The sequence below is a fragment of the Chiloscyllium plagiosum genome, unplaced genomic scaffold (assembly GCF_037043375.1).
Source record: "Chiloscyllium plagiosum isolate Xiang-an unplaced genomic scaffold, Cpla_swu_hap1 HiC_scaffold_18, whole genome shotgun sequence".
NCBI lineage: Eukaryota > Metazoa > Chordata > Chondrichthyes > Orectolobiformes > Hemiscylliidae > Chiloscyllium > Chiloscyllium plagiosum.
In genome coordinates, this window is record NW_028270156.1 from 80,897,301 (window position 1) to 80,919,539 (window position 22,239).

The following is a 22,239-nucleotide window of genomic DNA, read 5'->3' on the forward strand; positions in this document are numbered from 1 at the left end:
CCTGACACTCCTGTTAGGCCCTGTTTACACAGCGATTGGTCAGATAGTGAGGGAAGCCTAGTTAGAAGTGGATTGTAACGAGGGGGCTGTGTATGAGTGGAGTATTGGCCAGCAACGAATAGCGAATTGGCCTGTGGGCTAGTAACCAATAATCAATGCCAAAGGCCTCCTGTCCGCTAACAGCTGCGAGTGGGGCTCCCAGGACAGCTCCTGGCTGGAAATGTTTGGACTGAAGCCATCGAACCACTAGAAGGAAATAATGGAGTTGTATGCTCACTGTTCATAATTGTTTGTCTGTAGTTAGTTACTTCTAACAAATATTAAGTTCAGTAACTGGTCCATGTTTTCTATCAACCTGAGTCTAAACATTAGGTAAAATAGGAAATGCTGCATTCTTTTTAAAACCTTTAATTTTTGTGATGATTCCAGGAATATAGGGTTTGACTTTTAGTGTCAGTGAAGTGTAATGTAAGGAGAGAAACAAAAAAGACTTAATGGTAAGGTCCTCGGGAGTGTTGCTGAACAAAGAGACCTTGGGGTGCAGGTTCATAACTCCTTGAAAGTGGAGTCGCAGGTAGATAGGATAGTGAAGAAGGCGTTTGGTATGCTTTCCTTTATCGGTCAGAGTATTGAGCACAGGAGTTGGGAGGTCATGTTGCAGCTGTACAGGGCATTGGTTAGGCCACTGTTGGAATATTGCGTGCAATTCTTGTCTCCTTCCTATCGGAAAGATGTTGTGAAACTTGAAAGGGTTCAGAAAAGATTTATAAGGATGTTGCCAGGGTTGGAGGATCTGAGCCAAAGGGAGAGGCTGAATGTCCTGGGGCTGTTTTCCCTGGAGCGTCGGAGGCTGAGGGGTGACCTTATAGAGGTTTATCAATCATGAGAGGCAGCGATAGGATAAGTAGACAAAGTCTTTTCCCTGGGGTGGGGGAGTCCAGAGCCATGAGGGCATAGGTTTAGGGTGAGAGGGGAAAGATATAAAAGAGACAAAAGGGGCAACTTTTTCACGCAGAGGGTGGTATGTGTGTGGAATGAGCTGCCAGAGGAAGTGGTGGAGGCTGGTACAATTGCAACATTTAAAAGGCATTTGGATGGGTATATGAATAGGAAGGATTTGGAGGGATATGGGCCGGGTGCTGGAAGGTGGGACCAGTTTGGGTTGGGATATCTGGTCGGCATGGACAGGTTGGACCGAAGGGTCTGTTTCCGTGCAGTACATCTCTATGACTCTATAATGTTTTAAGGAGAAAGTGAGGTCTGCAGATGCTGGAGATCAGAGATGGAAATGTGTTGCTGGAAAAGCGCAGCAGGTCAGGCAGTTTCCTGAAGAAGGGCTAATGCCCGAAACGTCGATTCTCCTGTTCCCTAGATGCTGCCTGACCTGCTGCGCTTTTCCAGCAACACATTTCCATCTCTATAATGTTTTAAGTCCATTGACTGTTTGTTGGAACTGAAGTTGTCTGGAAAATGGTGGACTTTATGCTGTTGACAAAGGCTGCTTAATGAGTGTTATTGTTGGTGGAGAGGAGGGTACTGATTAAGAATTAGTGTTAATGGAATTAATGTTCATAGCAGAAGATAGCTGAGAGCAAACGCAATGAGAGCTTGGGCGTAGGGCTATTAATGGAGGACAGTGTTCATGCTCTGAAATTGTTAAAATCAGACTTGGCAACTGAAGGCTGTAAAGTATCTTAAGTACAAAATGAGACGCTGTTCCTCCAGCTTGCATTGAGCTACGCTGGCGAACTGCAACTCGCCCAGCACAGAAATGTTCCAGTCAGATCAAGGTCTCAGTTGTTTTCTGAGCGGACAAAGTGTTCAGGTCTTTGCTCATTGCCGAAATGTGCGCCTGTTTGATAGAGCTGTGATCCTGCCTCAGTTGAGCTCATTGAATGTTGCCCAGCTGCTGCTTTGAATCTCATGTGGCTGACTCTGCTGTTCTGCTTTGTTTTTATGCTTGCAGGATTTGTAAGCTATGACAACCCAGTTTCCTCACAGGCTGCCATACAGGCAATGAATGGCTTTCAGATTGGCATGAAGCGCCTCAAAGTTCAACTAAAGCGCTCGAAGAATGACAGCAAACCATACTGAGCTGTTGTCAAAATAAACTTGAGTTTAAACCTGTTTAACTGGTAAGTTGGCACCGGTGTGGAACCAATCGTGAGAGGGGTAGTCATCAAACACTTCGAGTAACCCCAGCGTGACTGGGGCCATTCTCTGCACGCTCAGTCTTTCAGTGTGAGTGCGTGCGTGTGTTTCTCCTATGTTTCGTTGACAAGATTAACAGGATCAATTTCTGTTGTGAATTTTTAAGTTTTCTCTCTGCACTTATGCGTACTGATGCTCAGTACAAGGGTAATCCGAAGGCATTTTTCTTCACTGAAATGTTTAGCTGCCATATCATTTACAAGTTGGAGTTTGCTGTGTGCTGACAGCTGGTTATGTTACTGGAGAGAATGATGACTGTTCAGTGGTCTCTGTCAAAGTAATCCCTGTGCACCTACCCCCACCCTCCTTCCCGACCTTTTGAGGATTGAAGGATGTTCTATCTGAACTGTCTCTTGTCATGTTTGTGTTATCCAGTGAGACCCATGCCATTGCATTATTTGTCGTCATGATAGCGGAATGGAGACTGAGCAGCTCTTAATGGGAATCCCATCAGTTTCATTTCCTGAATGTTCCAATGCTGCCTTCTCCTATTCCTCCTCAACCTACATTTACATTTCCCAACCTATCACTTCTTCACCTTTTCTCACAGTTCTCCTCTCCTCCTGCACCCTTTTTCTTCCTTCATCCACCTAACCAGTATTTCTCTGCCTTCTGAGTCCTTAACCTAACTGACACAGCTTCCTCTATGCATCTTTCTTGTCCCCCCTTGTGTCGTTCACCCCGTCCCTCTCTCTCTATGTCTGTCTGTCTCCCCATCTCTAATGTATTATGTTTGTACGTGTCTCTCCACCGTCTCGAATATCTCTATGTTTTGAGTCTCTCTCGCCTTCTCTGTCTCGCGTGTTTGTCTCTCTCTGTCTGGAGTCTCCCTTTCTCTATCTCAGGTCTATCTCTCTATCTCTGTCTCTCTATCTCTCTCTCTCGGCCTGTCTGTGTGTGTCTCTCTCTCTGTCTCTCTCTCTCTCTCTGTCTCTCTCTCTCTCTCTGTCTGTCTCTCTCTCTCTCTGTCTTTCTCTCTGTGTCTCTCTCTCTCTGTCTCTTTCTCTCTGTGTCACTCTCTCTGTCTCGAGTGTCTCTCTGTCTCTCTCTCTCATTCTCTCTCCGTCTCTCTCTGTCTCCAGTGTCTGTCTCTTTCTGTGTCTCTCAAGTGCATCTCTCTCTCTCTCTCTCTGTCTCTCTCTCTCTCTCTCTCGATGTGTCTCTCTCTTTTGATGTGTGTCTCTCTCTCTCTCTCGATGTGTCTGTCTGTCTCTCTCTCTCGATGTGTGTTTCTCTCTCTCTCGCGATGTGTCTCTCTCTGTCTCTCGATGTGTCTCTCTCTATCTCTCGATCTGTGTTTCTCTCTCTCTCGATGTATCTCTCTCTGTCTCGAGTGTTTCTCTGTCTCTCTCTCTCTCATTCTCTCTCCGTCACTCTCTGTCTCCAATGCCTGTCTGTCTCTCTCTCTGTCTCGAGTGTCTCTCTCGTTCTCTCTCTCTCTCTCTATATCTCTCTCTCTCTCTCTCTCTCTCTCTCTCAAGTGCATTTCTCTCTCTCTCTGTCTCGAGTGTGTGTCTCTCTCTGTCTCTCTCTTTCTCTCTCTCTGTCTCAAGTGTCTCTCTCTCTGTCTCGAGTGTCTCTCTCTCTCCCTCTGTCTCGGGTGTCTCTCTCTCTCTGTCTCTGTCTTGAGTGTCTCTCTCTCTCTCTCTCTCTCTCTCTCTCGGGTGTCTCTCTCTCTCTGTCTCGAGTGTGTGTGTCTCTCTCTCTCTGTCTCGAGTGTGTGTCTCTCTCTCTGTCTCGAGTGTGTGTCTCTGTCTGGAGTGTCTCTTTCTCTGTCTCGAGTCTCTCTTTCTCTCTCTGTCTCGAGTGTCTCTCTCTCTCTCTCTCTCTCTCTGTCTTCAGTGTGTCTCTGTCTCCAGTGTCTCTCTCTCTCTCTCTCTCTGTCTTGAGTGTCTATCTCTCTGTCTCGAGTGTGTGTCTCTCTCTGTCTCTCTCTTATTTCTCTCTGTCTCAAGTGTCTTTCTCTCTGTCTCATGTGTCTCTCTCACTCTTTCTCGAGTGTCTCTCTCTCTTTCTCGAGTGTCTCTCTCTCTGTCTCGCGTGTCTCTCTCTCTCTCCCTCTGTCTCGAGTGTCTCTCTCTCTCTCTGTCTCTCTCTCGGGTGTCTCTCTCTCTCTGTCTCGAGTGTGTGTGTCTCTCTGTCTCGAGTGTGTGTCTCTCTCTCTGTCTCGAGTGTGTGTCTCTGTCTGTCTGGAGTGTCTCTCTCTCTCTCTCTCTCTGTCTCAAGTCTCTTTCTCTCTCTGTCTCGAGTCTCTCTCTCTCTCTCTCTCTCTCTCTCTCTCTCTCTGTCTTCAGTGTGTCTCTCTCTTTGTCTCGAGTATCTCTATCTCTCACTGTCTCGAGTGTCTCTCTCTCTCTGTCTCGAGTGTCTCTCTCTGTCTCGAGTGACTCTCTCTCTGTCTCGAGTGTCTCTCTCTGTCTCTGTCTCGAGTCTCTCTCTCTCTCTCTGTCTCTCTGTCTCTGTCTTGAGTCTCTCTCTCTCTCAGGTGTCTCTCTCTCTGTCTCGAGTGTGTGTCTCTCTGTCTCTGTCTCGAGTATGTCTCTGTCTTGAGTGTGTCTCTCTGTCTCGAGTGAGTGTCTCTCTCTGTCTCGAATGTCTCTCTCTCTCTGTCTTGAATGTCTCTCTCTCTGTCTCGAGTGTGTGTGTGTCTCTCTCTCTCTGTCTCGGGTGTGTGTGTCTCTCTCTCAAGTGTGTGTGTCTCTCTCTCTCTCTGTCTCCAGTGTGTCTCTGTCTCCAGTGTCTCTCTCTCTGTCTTGAGTGTCTATCTCTCTGTCTCGAGTGTGTGTCTCTCTCTGTCTCTCTCTTATTTCTCTCTGTCTCAAGTGTCTTTCTCTCTGTCTCATGTGTCTCTCTCTCTTTCTCGAGTGTGTCTCTCTCTTTCTCGAGTGTCTCTCTCTCTCTCTCTCTCTCGAGTGTCTCTCCCTCTGTCTCGAGTGTCTCTCTCTCCCTCTGTCTCGAGTGTCTCTCTCTCCCTCTGTCTCGAGTGTCTCTCTCTCTCTGTCTCGAGTGTGTGTCTCTCTCTCTCTGTCTCGAGTGTGTGTCTCTCTCTCTCTGTCTCGAGTGTGTGTCTCTCTCTCTGTCTCGAGTGTGTGTCTCTCTCTGTCTGTCTGGAGTGTCTCTCTCTCTCTGTCTCGAGTGTCTCTCTCTCTCTCTCTCTGTCTCGAGTGTCTCTCTCTCTCTCTGTCTCGAGTGTCTCTCTCTCTCTCTGTCTCGAGTGTCTCTCTCTCTCTCTGTCTCGAGTGTCTCTCTCTCTCTCTGTCTCGAGTGTCTCTCTCTCTCTCTGTCTCGAGTGTGTGTGTGTCTCTCTCTCTGTCTCGAGTGTGTGTGTGTCTCTCTCTCTGTCTCGAGTGTGTGTCTCTCTCTCTCTGTCTCGAGTGTGTGTCTCTCTCTCTCTCTGTCTCGAGTGTGTGTCTCTCTCTCTCTCTGTCTCGAGTGTGTGTCTCTCTCTCTCTCTGTCTCGAGTGTGTGTCTCTCTCTGTCTGTCTGGAGTGTCTCTCTCTCTCTCTCTGTCTCGAGTGTCTCTCTCTCTCTCTGTCTTCAGTGTGTCTCTCTCTTTTTCTCGAGTATCTCTCTCTTTTTCTCGAGTATCTCTATCTCTCACTGTCTCGAGTGTCTCTCTCTCACTGTCTCGAGTGTCTCTCTCTCACTGTCTCGAGTGTCTCGCTCTCACTGTCTCAAGTGTCTCGCTCTCACTGTCTCGAGTGTCTCGCTCTCACTGTCTCGAGTGTCTCGCTCTCACTGTCTCGAGTGTCTCGCTCTCACTGTCTCGAGTATCTCTCTCTCACTGTCTCGAGTATCTCTCTCTCACTGTCTCGAGTGTCTCTCTCTCACTGTCTCGAGTGTCTCTCTCTGTCTCTGTCTCGAGTGTCTCTCTCTGGAGTGTCTCTCTCTGTCTCTGTCTCGAGTGTCTCTCTCTCTCTCTCTCTCTCTCTGTCTCGAGTGTGTGTCTCTCTGTCTCAAGTATGTCTCTCTCTTGAGTGTGTCTCTCTGTCTCGAGTGATTGTCTCTCTCTCTGTCTCGAATGTCTCTCTCTCTGTCTCGAGTGACTCTCTCTGTCTCGAGTGTGTGTTGTCTCTCTCTCTGTCTCGGCTGTGTGTCTCTCTCTCTGTCTCAAGTGTGTCTCTGTGTCTCTCTCTGTCTCGAGTGTCTCTCTCTCTGTCTCGAGTGTCACTCTCTCTCTGTCTCGAGTGTCTCTCTCTCTGTCTCGCGTGTCTCTCTCTCTCTCTCTCTCTGTCTCGAGTGTCTTTCTCTCTCTGTCTCGAGTGTCTTTCTCTCTCTGTCTCGAGTGTCTCTCTCTCTGTCTTGAAAGTGTCTCTTTCTGTCTCTCTCTCTCTCTCTGTCTCGAGTGTGTCTTTGTCTCTCTCTCTATCTCGAGTGTGTGTCTCTCTCTGTCTCGAGTGTGTGTGTCTCTCTGTCTCTGTCTCGAGTGTGTGTGTCTCTCTGTCTCTGTCTCGAGTGTGTCTCTCTCTCGTGTGTGTCTCTCTCTGTCTCGAGTATCTCTCTCACTGTCTCGAGTGTGTGTGTGTCTCTCTCTCTGTCTCGAGTGTGTGTGTCTCTCTCTCTGTCTCGAGTGTGTGTGTCTCTCTCTCTGTCTCGAGTGTGTGTGTCTCTCTCTCTGTCTCGAGTGTGTGTCTCTCTCTCTGTCTCGAGTATCTGTCTCTCTGTCTCGAGTGTGTCTCTCTCTCTGTCTCTGGTGTGTGTGTCTCTCTCTCTGTCTCAAGTATGTCTCTGTCTCGAGTGTGTGTGTCACTCTCTCTGTCTCTGGTGTATGTGTCTCTCTCTCTCTGTCTCGAGTATCTCTCTCTCTCTCTCTCTGTCTCGAGTGTGTGTGTCTCTCTCTGTCTCGAGTATCTCTCTCTCTCTCTCTCTGTCTCGAGTGTGTGTGTCTCTCTCTCTCTGTCTCGAGTGTGTGTGTCTCTCTCTCTGTCTCAAGTATGTCTCTGTCTCTCTCTCTCTCTGTCTCGAGTGTCTCTCTCTCTGTCTTGAGTGTGTCTCTCTCTCGCTCTGTCTCTCTTTCTCTCTCTGTCTCGAGTGTGTGTGTCTCTCTCTCTCTGTCTCGATTGTCTCTCTCTCTCTCTGTCTCGATTGTCTCTCTCTGTCTGTCTCGAGTGTCTCTCTCTGCCTGTCTCGAGTGTCTTTCTCTCTCTGTCTCGAGTGTCTCTCTTTCTCTCTGTCTCTCTCTCTCTATGTCTCGAGTGTGTCTTTGACTCTCTCTCTGTCTCGAGTGACTCTCTCTCTCTCTCTGTCACTCTCTCTCTGCTTCGAGTGTGTGTATCTCTCTGTCTCGAGTGTGTGTCTCTCTCTGTCTCAAGTGTGTGTCTCTCTCTCTCTCGGTCTTGAGTGAGTGTCTCTCTCTCTCTGTCTCGAGTATCTCTCTCTCTCTCTCTGTCTCGAGTGTGTGTGTCTCTCTCTCTGTCTCGAGTGTGTGTGTCTCTCTGTCTCGAGTATCTCTCTCTCTCTCTGTCTCGAGTGTGTGTGTCTCTCTCTCTCTCTCTGTCTCTGGTGTGTGTGTCTCTCTCTCTGTCTCAAGTATGTCTCTGTCTCTCTCTCTCTCTGTCTCGAGTGTCTCTCTCTCTGTCTTGAGTGTGTCTCTCTCTCGCTCTGTCTCTCTTTCTCTCTCTCTGTCTCGAGTGTGTGTGTCTCTCTCTCTCTGTCTCGATTGTCTCTCTCTGTCTGTCTCGAGTGTCTCTCTCTGCCTGTCTCGAGTGTCTTTCTCTCTCTGTCTCGAGTGTCTCTCTCTCTCTCTATGTCTCGAGTGTCTCTCTTTCTCTCTGTCTCTCTCTCTCTATTTCTCGAGTGTGTCTTTGACTCTCTCTCTGTCTCGAGTGACTCTCTCTCTCTCTGTCACTCTCTCTCTGTCTCGAGTGTGTGTGTCTCTCTCTGTCTCAAGTGTGTGTGTCTCTCTCTCTCTGTCTTGAGTGAGTGTCTCTCTCTCTCTCTCTCTCTGTCTCGAGTATCTCTCTCTCTCTCTGTCTCGAGTGTGTGTGTCTCTCTCTCTCTCTCTGTCTCTGGTGTGTGTGTCTCTCTCTCTGTCTCAAGTATGTCTCTGTCTCTCTCTCTCTCTGTCTCGAGTGTCTCTCTTTCTCTCTGTCTCTCTCTCTCTATGTCTCGAGTGTGTCTTTGACTCTCTCTCTGCCTCGAGTGACTCTCTCTCTCTCTGCTTCGAGTGTGTGTATCTCTCTGTCTCGAGTGTGTGTCTCTCTCTGTCTCAAGTGTGTGTCTCTCTCTCTCTCTGTCTCGAGTATCTCTCTCTCTCTCTGTCTCAGGTGTGTGTGTCTCTCTCTATTTCAAGTGTGTCTCTGTCTCGAGTGTCTCTCTCTCTCTCTGTCTCGAGTGTCTCTCTCTCTCTGTCTCGTGTGTCTCTCTCTCTCTGTCTCGTGTGTCTCTCTCTCTCTGTCTCGAGTGTCTCTCTCTCTCTCTCTCTGTCTCGAGTGTCTCTCTCTCTCTGTCTCGAGTGTCTCTCTGTCTCGAGTGTCTCTCTCTCTCTCTCTCTGTCTCGAGTGTCTCTCGCTCTCTCTCTGTCTCGAGTATCTCTCTCTCTCTCTGTCTCAGGTGTGTGTGTCTCTCTCTATTTCAAGTGTGTCTCTGTCTCGAGTGTCTCTCTCTCTCTCTGTCTCGAGTGTCTCTCTCTCTCTGTCTCGTGTGTCTCTCTCTCTCTGTCTCGAGTGTCTCTCTCTCTCTCTCTGTCTCGAGTGTCTCTCTCTCTCTGTCTCGAGTGTCTCTCTCTGTCTCTGTCTCGAGTGTCTCTCTCTCTCTCTCTCTCTCTGTCTCGAGTGTCTCTCTCTCTCTCTCTCTGTCTCGAGTGTGTGTCTCTCTGTCTCGAGTGAGTGTCTCTCTCTCTGTCTCGAATGTCTCTCTCTCTCTGTCTCGAGTGACTCTCTCTGTCTCGAGTGTGTGTTGTCTCTCTCTGTCTCGGGTGTGTGTCTCTCTCTCTGTCTCAAGTGTGTCTCTGTGTCTCTCTCTGTCTCGAGTGTCTCTCTCTCTGTCTCGAGTGTCTCTCTCTCTGTCTCGAGTGTCACTCTCTCTCTGTCTCGAGTGTCTCTCTCTCTCTCTCTCTCTGTCTCGCGTGTCTCTCTCTCTCTCTCTCTCTTTCTCGAGTGTCTTTCTCTCTCTCTGTCTCGAATGTCTTTCACTCTCTGTCTCGAGTGTGTGTGTGTCTCTCTCTCTGTCTCGGGAGTGTGTGTCTCTCTCTCTGTCTCGAGTATCTCTCTCTGTCTCGAGTGTGTGTGTGTCTCTCTCTCTGTCTCAAGTGTGTCTCTGTCTCTCTCTCTCTCTGTCTCGAGTGTCTCTCTCTCTCTTTGTGTCTCTGTCACTCTCTGTCTCGAGTGTGTGTCTCTCTCTCTGTCTCGAGTGTGTCTCTCTCTCTCTGTCTCGAGTGTCTCTCTCTCTCTCTCTCTGTGTGTCGAGTGTCTCTCTCTCTGTCTCGGGTGTGTTTCTCTGTCTCTAGTGTGTGTCTCTCTCTCTCTCTGTCTCGAGTGTCTCTCTCTCTCTCTCTCTCTCTCTCTGTCTCGAGTGTCTCTCTCTCTCTGTCTCGAGTGTCTCTCTCTCTATCTCTGTCTCGAGTGTGTCTCTCTGTCTCGAGTGTGTCTCTCTGTCTCGAGTGTGTCTCTCTGTCTCGAGTATGTCTCTGTCTCGAGTATGTCTCTGTCTCGAGTATGTCTCTGTCTCGAGTATGTCTCTGTCTCGAGTATGTCTCTGTCTCGAGTATGTCTCTGTCTCGAGTATGTCTCTGTCTCGAGTATGTCTCTCTCTCTGTCTCGAGTGTCTCTCTCTCTCTCTCTCTGTGTCTCGAGTGTCTCTCTCTCTCTGTCTCGAGTGTGTCTTTGTCTCTCTCTCTGTCTCGAGTCTCTCTCTGTCTCGAGTGTCTCTCTCCCTGTCTTGAAAGTGTCTCTCTCTCTCTGTCTCAAAATTGTCTCTCTCTCTCTGTGTCCTGAATGTGTCTTTGTCTATCTCTCTCTCTGTCTCGAGTGACTCTCTCTCTCTCTCTCTCTGTCTCGAGTGTGTGTCTCTCTGTCGCGAGTATGTCTGTCTCAAATGTGTGTCTCTCTGTCTCTGTCTCGAGTGTGTCTCTCTGTCTCTATCTCGAGTGTGTCTGTCTCTGTCTGGAGTGTGTCTCTCTGTCTCAAGTGTGTCTCTCTGTCTCAAGTGTGTCTCTCTGTCTCAAGTGTGTCTCTCTGTCTCAAGTGTGTCTCTCTGTCTCAAGTGTGTCTCTCTGTCTCAAGTGTGTCTCTCTCTCGAGTGTGTGTCTCTCTCTCGAGTGTGTGTCTCTCTCTCGAGTGTGTGTCTCTCTCTCGAGTGTGTGTCTCTCTCTCTGTCTCGGGTGTGTGTGTGTCTCTCTCTCTGTCTCGGGTGTGTGTGTGTCTCTCTCTCTGTCTCTGGTGTGTGTGTCTCTCTCTCTGTCTCGAGTATCTCTCTCTCTCTGTCTCGAGTGTGTGTGTCTCTCTGTCTGTCTCGAGTGTGTGTGTCTCTCTGTCTCGAGTGTGTGTGTCTCTCTGTCTCGAGTGTGTGTGTCTCTCTGTCTGTCTCGGGTGTGTGTGTCTCTCTGTCTCTGTCTCGAGTGTGTTTCTCTGTCTCGAGTGAGTGTCTCTCTCTCTCTGTCTCGAGTATCTCTCTCTCTCTCTGTCTCGAGTATCTCTCTCTCTCTCTGTCTCGAGTGTCTCTCTCTCTCTGTCTCGAGTGTCTCTCTCTCTGTCTCGAGTGTCTCTCTCTCTGCCTTGAGTGTCTCTCTCTCTCTCTCTCTCTCTCTGTCTCGAGTGTCTCTCTCTCTCCGTCTCGAGTGTCTCTCTCTCTCCGTCTCGATTGTCTCTCTCTCTCTGTCTCGAGTGTCTCTCTCTCTCTGTCTCGAGTGTCTCTCTCTCTCTGTCTCGAGTGTCTCTCTCTCTCTCTGTCTCGAGTGTCTCTCTCTCTGTCTCGAGTGTCTCTCTCTCTGTCTCGAGTGTCTGTCTCTCTGTCTCGAGTGTCTCTCTCTCTCTCTGTCTCGAGTGTCTCTCTCTCTTTCTGTCTCGAGTGTCTCTCTCTCTCTCTGTCTCGAGTGTCTCTCTCTCTCTCTCTGTCTCGAGTGTCTCTCTCTCTTTCTGTCTCGAGTGCCTCTCTCTCTCTCTGTCTCGAGTGCCTCTCTCTCTGTCTCGAGTGCCTCTCTCTCTGTCTCGAGTGCCTCTCTCTCTGTCTCGAGTGCCTCTCTCTCGGTCTCTCGAGTGTGTCTCTCTCTCTCTCTGTCTCGGGTGTGTATGTCTCTCTGTCTCGGGTATCTCTCTCTCTCTCTCTGTCTCGGGTGTGTGTGTCTCTCTCTCTCTAGCTCGGGTGTGTGTCTCTCTCTCTCTAGCTCGGGTGTGTGTCTCTCTCTCTCTGGCTCGAGTATCTCTCTCTCTCTCTCTCTCTGTCGGGTGTGTGTGTCTCACTCTGTCTCGAGTGAGTGTCTCTCTCTCTGTCTCGAGTATCTCTCTCTCTCTGTCTCGGGTGTGTGTGTTTCTCTCTCTGTCTCTAGTGTGTGTGTCTCTCTGTCTCGAGTGTGTGTGTCTCTCTCTGTCTCGAGTATCTCTCTCTGTCTCTGTCTCGATAGTGTGTGTCTCTCTCTCTGTCTCGAGTATCTCTCTCTCTCTCTCTCTGTCTCGAGTGTGTGTCACTCTGTCTCGGGTGTGTGTGTGTCTCTCTCTCTGTCTCAAGTATGTGTGTGTCTCTCTCTCTGTCTCGAGTGTGTGTGTCTCTCTGTGTCTCAGGTGTTTCTCTGTCTCTCTCTGTCTGTCTCGAGTGTCTTTCTCTCTCTGTCTCGAGTGTGAGTCTCTCTGTCTCGGGTGTGTGTGTGTCTCTCTCTCTGTCTCAAGTATGTGTGTGTCTCTCTCTCTCTGTCTCGAGTGTGTGTGCTCTCTCTGTCTCAGGTGTGTCTCTGTCTCGAGTGTCTTTCTCTCTCTGTCTCGAGTGTCTCGGTGTGTGTGTGTCTCTCTCTGTCTCGAGTATCTCTCTCTCTCTGTCTGTCTCGAGTGTGTGTGTCTCTCTGTCTGTCTCGAGTGTGTGTGTCTCTCCGTCTGTCTCGGGTGTGTGTGTCTCTCTCTGTATCAAGTATGTGTGTCTCTCTCTCTGTGTCTCGTGTCACTCTCTCTCTGTCATCTCTGTCACTCTCTCTCTGTCGTCTCTGTCACTCTCTCTCTGTCTCGAGTGTGTGTGTCTCTCTCTCTCTCTGTCTCGAGTGTGTCTCTGTGTCTCGAGTGTGTCTCTGTGTCTCGAGTGTGTGTCTCTCTCTGTCTCGATTGTGTCTCTCTCTGTCTCGAGTGTCTCTCTCTCTCTGTCTCGAGTGTGTCTCTCTCTCTGTCTCGAGTGTGTATCTCTCTCTCTCGAGTGTGTCTCTCTCTCGGTCTCGGGTGTCTCTCTCTCTCGATCTCGGGTGTGTGTGTCTCTCTCTGTTTCAAGTGTATCTCTGTCTCTCTGTCTCTGTCTCGAGTGTTTCTCTCTCTCTGTCTCGAGTGTCTCTCTCTCTCTCTGTCTCAAGTGTCTCTCTCTCTGTCTCGAGTGGCTCTCTCTTTCTCTGTCTTTGTCTCGAGTGTGTCTCTCTCTCTCTCTGTCTCAAGTGTGAGTCTCTCTCTCTGTCTCGAGTGTGTCTCTCTCTGTCTGTCTCAAGTGTGTGTGTATCTCTGTCTCTGTCTCGCGTATGTCTCTGTCTCGCGTATGTCTCTGTCTCGCGTATGTCTCTGTCTCGCGTATGTCTCTGTCTCGCGTATGTCTCTGTCTCGCGTATGTCTCTGTCTCGCGTATGTCTCTGTCTCGCGTATGTCTCTGTCTCGCGTATGTCTCTGTCTCGCGTATGTCTCTGTCTCGCGTATGTCTCTGTCTCGAGTATGTCTCTGTCTCGAGTATGTCTCTGTCTCGAGTGTGTCTCTCTCTCTGTCCCAGGTGTGTGTGTCTCTGTCTCGAGTGAGTGTCTCTCTCTGTCTCGAGTATCTCTCTCTCTCTCTGTCTCAGGTGTATGTGTCTCTCTCTGTTTCAAGTGTGTCTCTGTCTCGAGTGTCTCTCTCTCTCTGTCTCGAGTGTCTCTCTCTCTCTCTGTCTCGAGTGTCTCTCTCTCTCTGTCTCGAGTGTCTCTCTCTCTCTCTCTGTCTCGAGTGTCTGTCTCTCTCTGTCTCGAGTGTCTCTCTGTCTCAAAAGTGTCTCTCTCTCTCTCTGTCTCGAGTGTGTCTTTGTCTCTCTCTCTCTGTCTCGAGTGTCTCTCTCTCTCTCTGTCTCGAGTGTCTCTCTCCCTGTCTTGGAAGTGTCTCTCTCTCTCTGTCTCAAAATTGTCTCTCCCTCTCTCTGTGTCTTGAGTGTGTCTTTGTCTCTGTCTCGAGTGACTCTCTCTCTCTGTCTCGAGTGGCTCTCTCTCTCTTTCTCTCTCTGTCTCGAGTGTGTCTCTCTGTCTCGAGTATGTCTCTGTCTCGAATGTGCGTCTCTCTGTCTCTGTCTCGAGTGTGTCTTCTGTCTCTTTCTGGAGTGTGTCTCTCTGTCTCAAGTGTGTCTCTCTCTCTCGAGTGTGTGTCTCTTTCTCTGTCTCGTGTGTGTGTGTGTCTCTCTGTCTCGAGTATCTCTCTCTCTCTCTCTCTGTCTTGGGTGTGTGTGTGTTTCTCTCTCTGTCTCTGGTGAGTGTGTCTCTCTCTGTCTCGAGTGTGTGTGTCTCTCTCTCTGTCTCAAGTATGTGTGTGTCTCTCTCTCTGTCTCGAGTGTCTCTCTCTCTGTCTCGAGTGTGTGTCTCTCTGTCTCGAGTGAGTGTCTCTCTCTCTCTCTGTCTCGAGAGTCTCTCTCTCTCTGTCTCAGGTGTGTGTGTCTCTCTCTGTTTCAAGTGTGTCTCTGTCTCGAGTGTCTCTCTCTCTCTGTCTCGAGTGTCTCTCTCTCTGTGTCTCGAGTGTCTCTCTCTCTCTCGAGTGTGTGTCTCTCTCTCGAGTGTGTCTCTCTCTTTCTGTCGAGTGTGTGTCTCTCTCTCTGTCTTGGGTGTGTGTCTCTCTCTGTCTCGAGTATCTCTCTCTCTCTGTCTCGGGTGTGTGTGTCTCTCTCTCTGTCTCTGGTGTGTGTGTCTCTCTCTCTGTCTTGAGTATCTCACACACACTCGAGACAGAGAGAGAGAGAGAGAAAGAGAGATACTCGAGTCAGAGAGAGAGACACACACACCAGAGACAGAGACAGAGAGAGAGAGAGAGTCTCTCTCTCTGTCTCGGGTGTGTGTGTGTGTCTCTCTCTGTCTCGGGTGTGTGTGTGTCTCTCTCTCTGTCTCGGGTGTGTGTGTGTCTCTCTCTCTGTCTCGAGTGAGTGTCTCTCTGTCTCTGTCTCGAGTATCTCTCTCTCTCTGTCTCGGGTGTGTGTGTCTCTGTCTCTGGTGTGTGTGTCTCTCTCTGTCTCGAGTGTGTGTCTCTCTCTGTCTCGAGTGTGTGTCTCTCTCTGTCTCGAGTATCTCTCTCTGTCTCTGTCTCGAGTGTGTGTGTCTCTCTCTCTGTCTCGAGTATTTCTCTCTCTGTCTCGAGTGTGTGTGTGTCTCTCTGTCTGTCTCGAGTGTGTGTTTCTCTCTGTCACAGGTGTGTCTCTCTCTGTCTGTCTCGAGTGTCTCTCTCTGTCTCGAGTGTCTTTCTCTCTCTGTCTCGAGTGTCTCTCTGTGTCTCTGTCACTGTCTCTCTGTCTCGAGTGTGTGTGTCTCTCTCTCTCTCTGTCTCGAGTGTGTCTCTGTGTCTCGAGTGTGTCTCTGTGTCTCGAGTGTGTCTCTGTGTCTCGAGTGTGTCTCTGTGTCTCGAGTGTGTCTCTGTGTCTCGAGTGTGTCTCTGTGTCTCGAGTGTGTCTCTCTCTCGGTCTCGGGTGTCTCTCTCTGTCTCGGGAGTGTGTCTCTCTCTGTTTCAAGTGTATCTCTGTCTCTCTGTCTCTGTCTCGAGTGTCTCTCTGTCTCTGTCTCGAGTGTCTCTCTCTCTCTCTGTCTCGAGTGTCTCTCTCTCTCTGTCTCGAGTGTCTCTGTCTCTCTGTCTCGAGTGTGTCTCTCTCTCTCTCTCTCCTTCTGTCTCGAGTGGCTCTCTCTCTCTGTCTCGAGTGTGAGTCTCTCTCTCTGTCTCGAAAGTGTCTCTGTCTCCCTCTCCTGTCTCGAGTGTGTCTTTGTCTCTCTCTCTCTGTCTCGAGTGACTCTCTCTCTCTCTGTCACTCACTCTCTGTCTCGAGTGTGAGTCTTTCTCTCTCTCTCCGTCTCGAGTGAGTGTCTCTCTCTCTCTCTCTCCGTCTCGAGTGAGTGTCTCTCTCTCTCCGTTTCGAGTGAGTGTCTCTCTCTCTGTCTCGAGTGAGTGTCTCTCTCTCTCTCTCTCTCTCTGTCTCGAGTGTCTTTCTCTCTCTGTCTCGAGTGTCTCTCTCTCTGTCTCGAGTGTCTCTCTCTCTGCCTTGAGTGTCTCTCTCTCTCTCTCTATCTCGAGTGTCTCTCTCTCTCCGTCTCGAGTGTCTCTCTCTCTCTGTCTCGAGTGTCTCTCTCTCTCTGTCTCGAGTGTCTCTCTCTCTCTGTCTCGAGTGTCTCTCTCTCTCTGTCTCGAGTGTCTCTCTCTCTCTGTCTCGAGTGTCTCTCTCTCTGTCTCGAGTGTCTCTCTCTCTGTCTCGAGTGTGTCTCTCTCTGTCTCTCTGTCTCTCTCTCTCTCTCTCTGTCTCGAGTGTCTCTCTCTCTTTCTGTCTCGAGTGCCTCTCTCTCTCTCTGTCTCGAGTGCCTCTCTCTCTGTCTCGAGTGTGTCTCTCTGTCTCTCGAGTGTGTCTCTCTCTCTCTCTGTCTCGGGTGTGTATGTCTCTCTGTCTCGGGTATCTCTCTCTCTCTCTCTGTCTCGGGTGTGTGTCTCTCTCTCTCTCTAGCTCGGGTGTGTGTCTCTCTCTCTCTGGCTCGAGTATCTCTCTCTCTCTCTCTCTCTGTCTCGGGTGTGTGTGTCTCTCTCTGTCTCGAGTGAGTGTCTCTCTCTCTGGCTCGAGTATCTCTCTCTCTCTCTCTGTCTCGGGTGTGAGTGTCTCTCTCTCTGTCTCGAGTATCTCTCTCTCTCTCTCTGTCTCGGGTGTGTGTGTGTTTCTCTCTCTGTCTCTAGTGTGTGTGTCTCTCTGTCTCGAGTGTGTGTGTCTCTCTCTGTCTCGAGTATCTCTCTCTGTCTCTGTCTCGATAGTGTGTGTCTCTCTCTGTCTCGAGTATCTCTCTCTCTCTCTCTGTCTCGAGTGTCTCTCTCTCTGCCTTGAGTGTCTCTCTCTCTCTCTCTATCTCGAGTGTCTCTCTCTCTCCGTCTCGAGTGTCTCTCTCTCTGTCTCGAGTGTCTCTCTCTCTCTGTCTCGAGTGTCTCTCTCTCTCTGTCTCGAGTGTCTCTCTCTCTCTGTCTCAAGTGTCTCTCTCTCTCTGTCTCGAGTGTCTCTCTCTCTGTCTCGAGTGTGTCTCTCTCTGTCTCTCTGTCTCTCTGTCTCTCTCTCTCTCTCTCTGTCTCGAGTGTCTCTCTCTCTTTCTGTCTCGAGTGCCTCTCTCTCTCTCTGTCTCGAGTGCCTCTCTCTCTGTCTCGAGTGTGTCTCTCTGTCTCTCGAGTGTGTCTCTCTCTCTCTCTGTCTCGGGTGTGTATGTCTCTCTGTCTCGGGTATCTCTCTCTCTCTCTCTGTCTCGGGTGTGTGTCTCTCTCTCTCTCTAGCTCGGGTGTGTGTCTCTCTCTCTCTGGCTCGAGTATCTCTCTCTCTCTCTCTCTCTGTCTCGGGTGTGTGTGTCTCTCTCTGTCTCGAGTGAGTGTCTCTCTCTCTGGCTCGAGTATCTCTCTCTCTCTCTCTGTCTCGGGTGTGAGTGTCTCTCTCTCTGTCTCGAGTATCTCTCTCTCTCTCTCTGTCTCGGGTGTGTGTGTGTTTCTCTCTCTGTCTCTAGTGTGTGTGTCTCTCTGTCTCGAGTGTGTGTGTCTCTCTCTGTCTCGAGTATCTCTCTCTGTCTCTGTCTCGATAGTGTGTGTCTCTCTCTGTCTCGAGTATCTCTCTCTCTCTCTCTGTCTCGAGTGTGTGTCACTCTGTCTCGGGTGTGTGTGTGTCTCACTCTCTGTCTCAAGTATGTGTGTGTCTCTCTCTCTGTCTCGAGTGTGTGTGTCTCTCTCTGTCTCAGGTGTTTCTCTGTCTCTCTCTGTCTGTCTCGAGTGTCTTTCTCTCTCTGTCTCGAGTGTGAGTCTCTCTGTCTCGGGTGTGTGTGTGTCTCTCTCTCTGTCTCAAGTATGTGTGTGTCTCTCTCTCTGTCTCGAGTGTGTGTGCTCTCTCTGTCTCAGGTGTGTCTCTGTCTCTCTCTGTCTCGAGTGTCTTTCTCTCTCTGTCTCGAGTGTCTCTGTCTGTCTCGAGTGTGTGTGTGTCTCTCTCTGTCTCGAGTATCTCTCTCTCTCTGTCTGTCTCGAGTGTGTGTGTCTCTCTGTCTGTCTCGAGTGTGTGTGTGTCTCTCTGTCTGTCTCGGGTGTGTGTGTCTCTCTCTCTGTATCAAATATGTGTGTCTCTCTCTCACTGTCTCGAGTGTGTGTCTCTCTCTCTGTGTCTCGTGTCACTCTCTCTCTGTCATCTGTCACTCTCTCTCTGTCGTCTCTGTCACTCTCTCTCTGTCTCGAGTGTGTGTGTCTCTCTCTCTCTGTCTCGAGTGTGTCTCTGTGTCTCGAGTGTGTCTCGAGTGTGTCTCTGTGTCTCGAGTGTGTCTCTCTCTCTGTCTCGAGTATCTCTCTCTCTCTCTGTCTCGAGTGTCTCTCTCTCTCTCTCTCTGTCTCGAGTGTCTCTCTCTCTCTGTCTCGAGTGTCTCTCTCTCTGTCTCGAGTGTGTCTTTGTCTCTCTCTCTCTGTCTCGAGTGTCTCTCTCTCTCTCTCTCTGTCTCGAGTGTCTCTCTCTCTCTGTCTCGAGTGTCTCTCTCTCTCTGTCTCGAGTGTCTCTCTGTCTCAAAAGTGTCTCTCTCTCTCTCTGTCTCGAGTGTGTCTTTGTCTCTCTCTCTCTGTCTCGAGTGTCTCTCTCTCTCTCACTGTCTCGAGTGTCTCTCTCCCTGTCTTGAAAGTGTCTCTCTCTCTGTCTCAAAATTGTCTCTCTCTCTCTGTGTCTTGAGTGTGTCTTTGTCTCTGTCTCGAGTGACTCTCTCTCTCTGTCTCGAGTGGCTCTCTCTCTCTTTCTCTCTCTGTCTCGAGTGTGTCTCTCTGTCTCAAGTGTGTGTCTCTCTCTCGAGTGTGTGTCTCTTTCTCTGTCTCGTGTGTGTGTGTGTCTCTCTGTCTCGAGTATCTCTCTCTCTTTCTCTGTCTCAGGTGTGTGTGTGTCTCTCTCTCTGTCCCGAGTGTCTCTCTCTCTCTCTCGAGTGTGTGTCTCTCTCTCTCTCGAGTGTGTCTCTCTCTTTCTGTCGAGTGTGTGTCTCTCTCTCTCTGTCTCAGGTGTGTGTGTCTCTCTGTCTCGAGTATCTCTCTCTCTCTCTCGGGGGTGTGTGTGTCTCTCTCTGTCTCTGGTGTGTGTGTGTCTCTCTCTGTCTTGAGTATCTCACACACACTCGAGACAGAGAGAGAGAGAGAAAGAGAGATACTCGAGACAGAGAGAGAGACACACACACACCAGAGACAGAGTCTCTCTCTCTGTCTCGGGTGTGTGTGTGTGTCTCTCTCTGTCTCGGGTGTGTGTGTGTCTCTCTCTCTGTCTCGAGTGAGTGTCTCTCTCTCTCTGTCTCGAGTATCTCTCTCTCTCTGTCTCGGGTGTGTGTGTGTCTCTCTCTCTGTCTCGAGTGAGTGTCTCTCTCTCTCTGTCTCGAGTATCTCTCTCTCTCTGTCTCGGGTGTGTGTGTCTCTGTCTCTGTCTCTGGTGTGTGTGTCTCTCTCTGTCTCGAGTGTGTGTCTCTCTCTGTCTCGAGTATCTGTCTCTGTCTCGAGTGTGTGTGTCTCTCTCTCTGTCTCGAGTATTTCTCTCTCTGTCTCGAGTGTGTGTGTGTCTCTCTGACTGTCTCGAGTGTGTCTTTGTCTCTCTCTCTCTGTCTCGAGTGACTCTCTCTCTCTCTGTCACTCACTCTCTGTCTCGAGTGTGAGTCTCTCTCTCTCCCCGTCTCGAGTGAGTGTCTCTCTCTCTCTCTCCCCGTCTCGAGTGAGTGTCTCTCTCTCTCCGTCTCGAGTGAGTGTCTCTCTCTCTCCGTTTCGAGTGAGTGTCTCTCTCTCCGTCTCGAGTGAGTGTCTCTCTCTCTCTCTCTCTCTCTCTCTCGAGTGTCTTTCTCTCTCTGTCTCGAGTGTCTCGAGTGTCTCGAGTGTGTCTTTGTCTCTCTCTCTTTGTCTCGAGTGACTCTCTCTCTCTCTGTCACTCTCTCTCTGTCTCCAGTGTGTGTGTCTCTCTTTCTCTCTGTCTCGAGTGTGAGTCTCTCTCTCTCTCCGTCTCGGGTGTGATTCTCTCTCTCTCCATCTCGAGTGAGTGTCTCTCTCTCTCTCTCTCCGTCTCGAGTGAATGTCTCTCTCTCTCTCTCTCTCTCTCTCTCCGTCTCGAGTGAGTGTCTCCCTCTCTCTCTCTATCTCTCTCTCCGTCTCGAGTGAGTCTCTCTCTCTCTCTGTCTCGAGTGAGTGTCTCTCTGTCTCGAGTGAGTGTCTCTCTCTCTGTCTCGAGTGTGAGTCTCTCTCTCTCTCCGTCTCGAGTGAGTGCCTCTCTCTGTCTCTGTCTCGAGTGTCTCTCTCTCGCTCTCTCTGTCTCGAGTGTCTCTCTCTCTCTCTGTCTCGAGTGTGTCTCTCTGTCTCTGTTTCGAGTGTGTCTCTCTGTTTCGAGTGTGTCTCTCTGTTTCGAGTGTGTCTCTCTGTTTCGAGTGTGTCTCTCTGTTTCGAGTGTGTCTCTCTGTTTCGAGTGTGTCTCTCTGTTTCGAGTGTGTCTCTCTGTTTCGAGTGTGTCTCTCTGTTTCGAGTGTGTCTCTCTGTTTCGAGTGTGTCTCTCTGTTTCGAGTGTGTCTCTCTGTTTCGAGTGTCTCTCTGTTTCGAGTGTCTCTCTCTGTTTCGAGTGTCTCTCTCTGTTTCGAGTGTCTCTCTCTGTCTCGGGTGTGTGCGTCTCTGTCTCTCTCTGTCTCGAGTGTCTCTCTCTCTCTGTCTCGAGTGTCTATCTCTCTCTGTCTCGAGTGTGCCTCTCTGTCTCTATCTTGAGTGTGTCTCTCTGTCTCTATCTCGAGTGTGTCTCTCTGTCTCGAGTGTGTCTCTCTGTCTCGAGTGTGTCTCTCTGTCTCGAGTGTGTCTCTCTGTCTCGAGTGTATCTCTCTGTCTCGAGTGTGTGTCTCTCTCTGTCTCGGGTGTGTGTGTCTCTCTGTCTCGAGTGTCTCTCTTCCTCTGTTTCGAAAGTGTCTCTCTCTCTCTCTGTCTCGAGTGTCTCTCTCTCTGTCTCGAGTGTCTCTCTCTCTGTCTCGAGTGTCTCTCTCTCTCTGTCTCGAGTGTCTCTCTCTCTCTGTCTCGAGTGACTCTCTCTCGGTCACTCTCTGTCTCGAGTGTGAGTCTCTCTCTCTCTCCGTCTCGAGTGAGTGTCTCTCTCTCTCTCTCTCTGTCTCGAGTGTGAGTCTCTCTCTCTCTCTCCGTCTCGAGTGAGTGTCTCTCTCTCTCTCTCTCTCCGTCTCGAGTGAGTGTCTCACTCTCCGTCTCGAGTGAGTGTCTCTCTCTCTCCGTCTCGAGTGAGTGTCTCTCTCTCTCTCTCTCTCTGTCTCGAGTGTCTTTCTCTCTCTGTCTCGAGTGTGTCTTTGTCTCTCTCTCTCTTTGTCTTGAGTGACTCTCTCTCTGTCACTCTCTCTCTGTCTCCAGTGTGTGTGTCTCTCTTTCTCTCTGTCTCGATTGTGAGTCTCTCTCTCTCTCCGTCTCGGGTGTGAGTCTCTCTCTCTCCGTCTCGAGTGAGTGTCTCTCTCTCTCTCTCTCTCTCCGTCTCGAGTGAGTGTCTCTCTCTCTCTCTCTCTCCGTCTCGAGTGAGTCTCTCTCTCTCTCTCCGTCTCGAGTGAGTGTCTCCCTCTCTCTCTCTCTCTGTCTCGAGTGAGTGTCTCTCTCTCTCTGTCTCGAGTGAGTGTATCTCTCTCTCTGTCTCGAGTGAGTGTATCTCTCTCTCTGTCTCGAGTGAGTGTCTCTCTCTCTGTCTCGAGTGAGTGTCTCTCTCTCCGTCTCGAGTGAGTGTCTCTCTCTCTCTCTCTCTCTCCGTCTCGAGTGAGTGCCTCTCTCTGTCTTGAGTGAGTGTCTCTCTCTCTGTCTCGAGTGTCTCTCTCTCTCTGTCTCGAGTGTGTCTCTCTGTCTCTATCTCGAGTGTGTCTCTCTGTTTCGAGTGTGTCTCTCTGTCTCGAGTGTGTCTCTCTGTCTCGGGTGTGTGCGTCTCTGTCTCTCTCTCTCTGTCTCGAGTGTCTCTCTTCCTCTGTTGCGAAAGTGTCTCTCTCTCTCTGTCTCGAGTGTATCTCTCTGTCTCTATCTCGAGTGTATCTCTCTGTCTCTATCTCGAGTGTATCTCTCTGTCTCTATCTCGAGTGTTTCTCTCTGTCTCTATCTCGAGTGTGTCTCTCTGTCTCGAGTGTGTCTCTCTGTCTCGAGTGTGTCTCTCGAGTGGGCAGCACGGTGGCACAGTGGTTAGCACTGCTGCCTCGCAGCGCCAGAGACCCGGGTTCAATTCCCGACTCAGGCGACTGACTGTGTGGAGTTTGCACGTTCTCCCCGTGTCTGTGTGGGTTTCCTCCGGGTGCTCCGGTTTCCTCCCACAGTCCAAAGATGTGCAGGTTAGGTGAATTGGCCATACTAAATTGCCCGTAGTGTTAGGTAAGGGGTAAATGTAGGGGTATGGGTGGGTTTCGCTTCGGCGGGTCGGTGTGGACTTGTTGGGCCGAAGGGCCTGTTTCCACACTGTAATCTAATCTGTCTCTCTGTCTCGAGTGTCTCTCTTCCTCTGTTGCGAAAGTGTCTCTCTCTCTCTGTCTCGAGTGTATCTCTCTGTCTCTATCTCAAGTGTGTCTCTCTGTCTCTATCTCGAGTGTGTCTCTCTGTCTCGAGTGTGTCTCTCTGTCTCGAGTGTGTCTCTCTGTCTCGAGTGTGTCTCTCTGTCTCGAGTGTGTCTCTCTGTCTCGAGTGTGTCTCTCTGTCT

General features: G+C 50.1%; 1 protein-coding gene across 5 annotated transcripts in view; it reads left to right on the forward strand.

Annotated features, from left to right (window-relative positions):
- celf1 (cugbp, Elav-like family member 1) overlaps nt 1-22,239 on the forward strand; it is a 215,901-nt gene that overhangs the window by 114,982 nt on the left and 78,680 nt on the right. For all 5 annotated transcript variants that reach the window (XM_087996846.1, XM_087996847.1, XM_087996844.1 and 2 more), the window contains one exon: nt 1,967-2,135. In XM_087996846.1, the coding sequence (XP_087852972.1) occupies nt 1,967-2,094 (128 nt within the window). In that variant the 3' untranslated portion in view covers nt 2,095-2,135. The remainder of the gene's footprint in view (nt 1-1,966; nt 2,136-22,239) is intronic.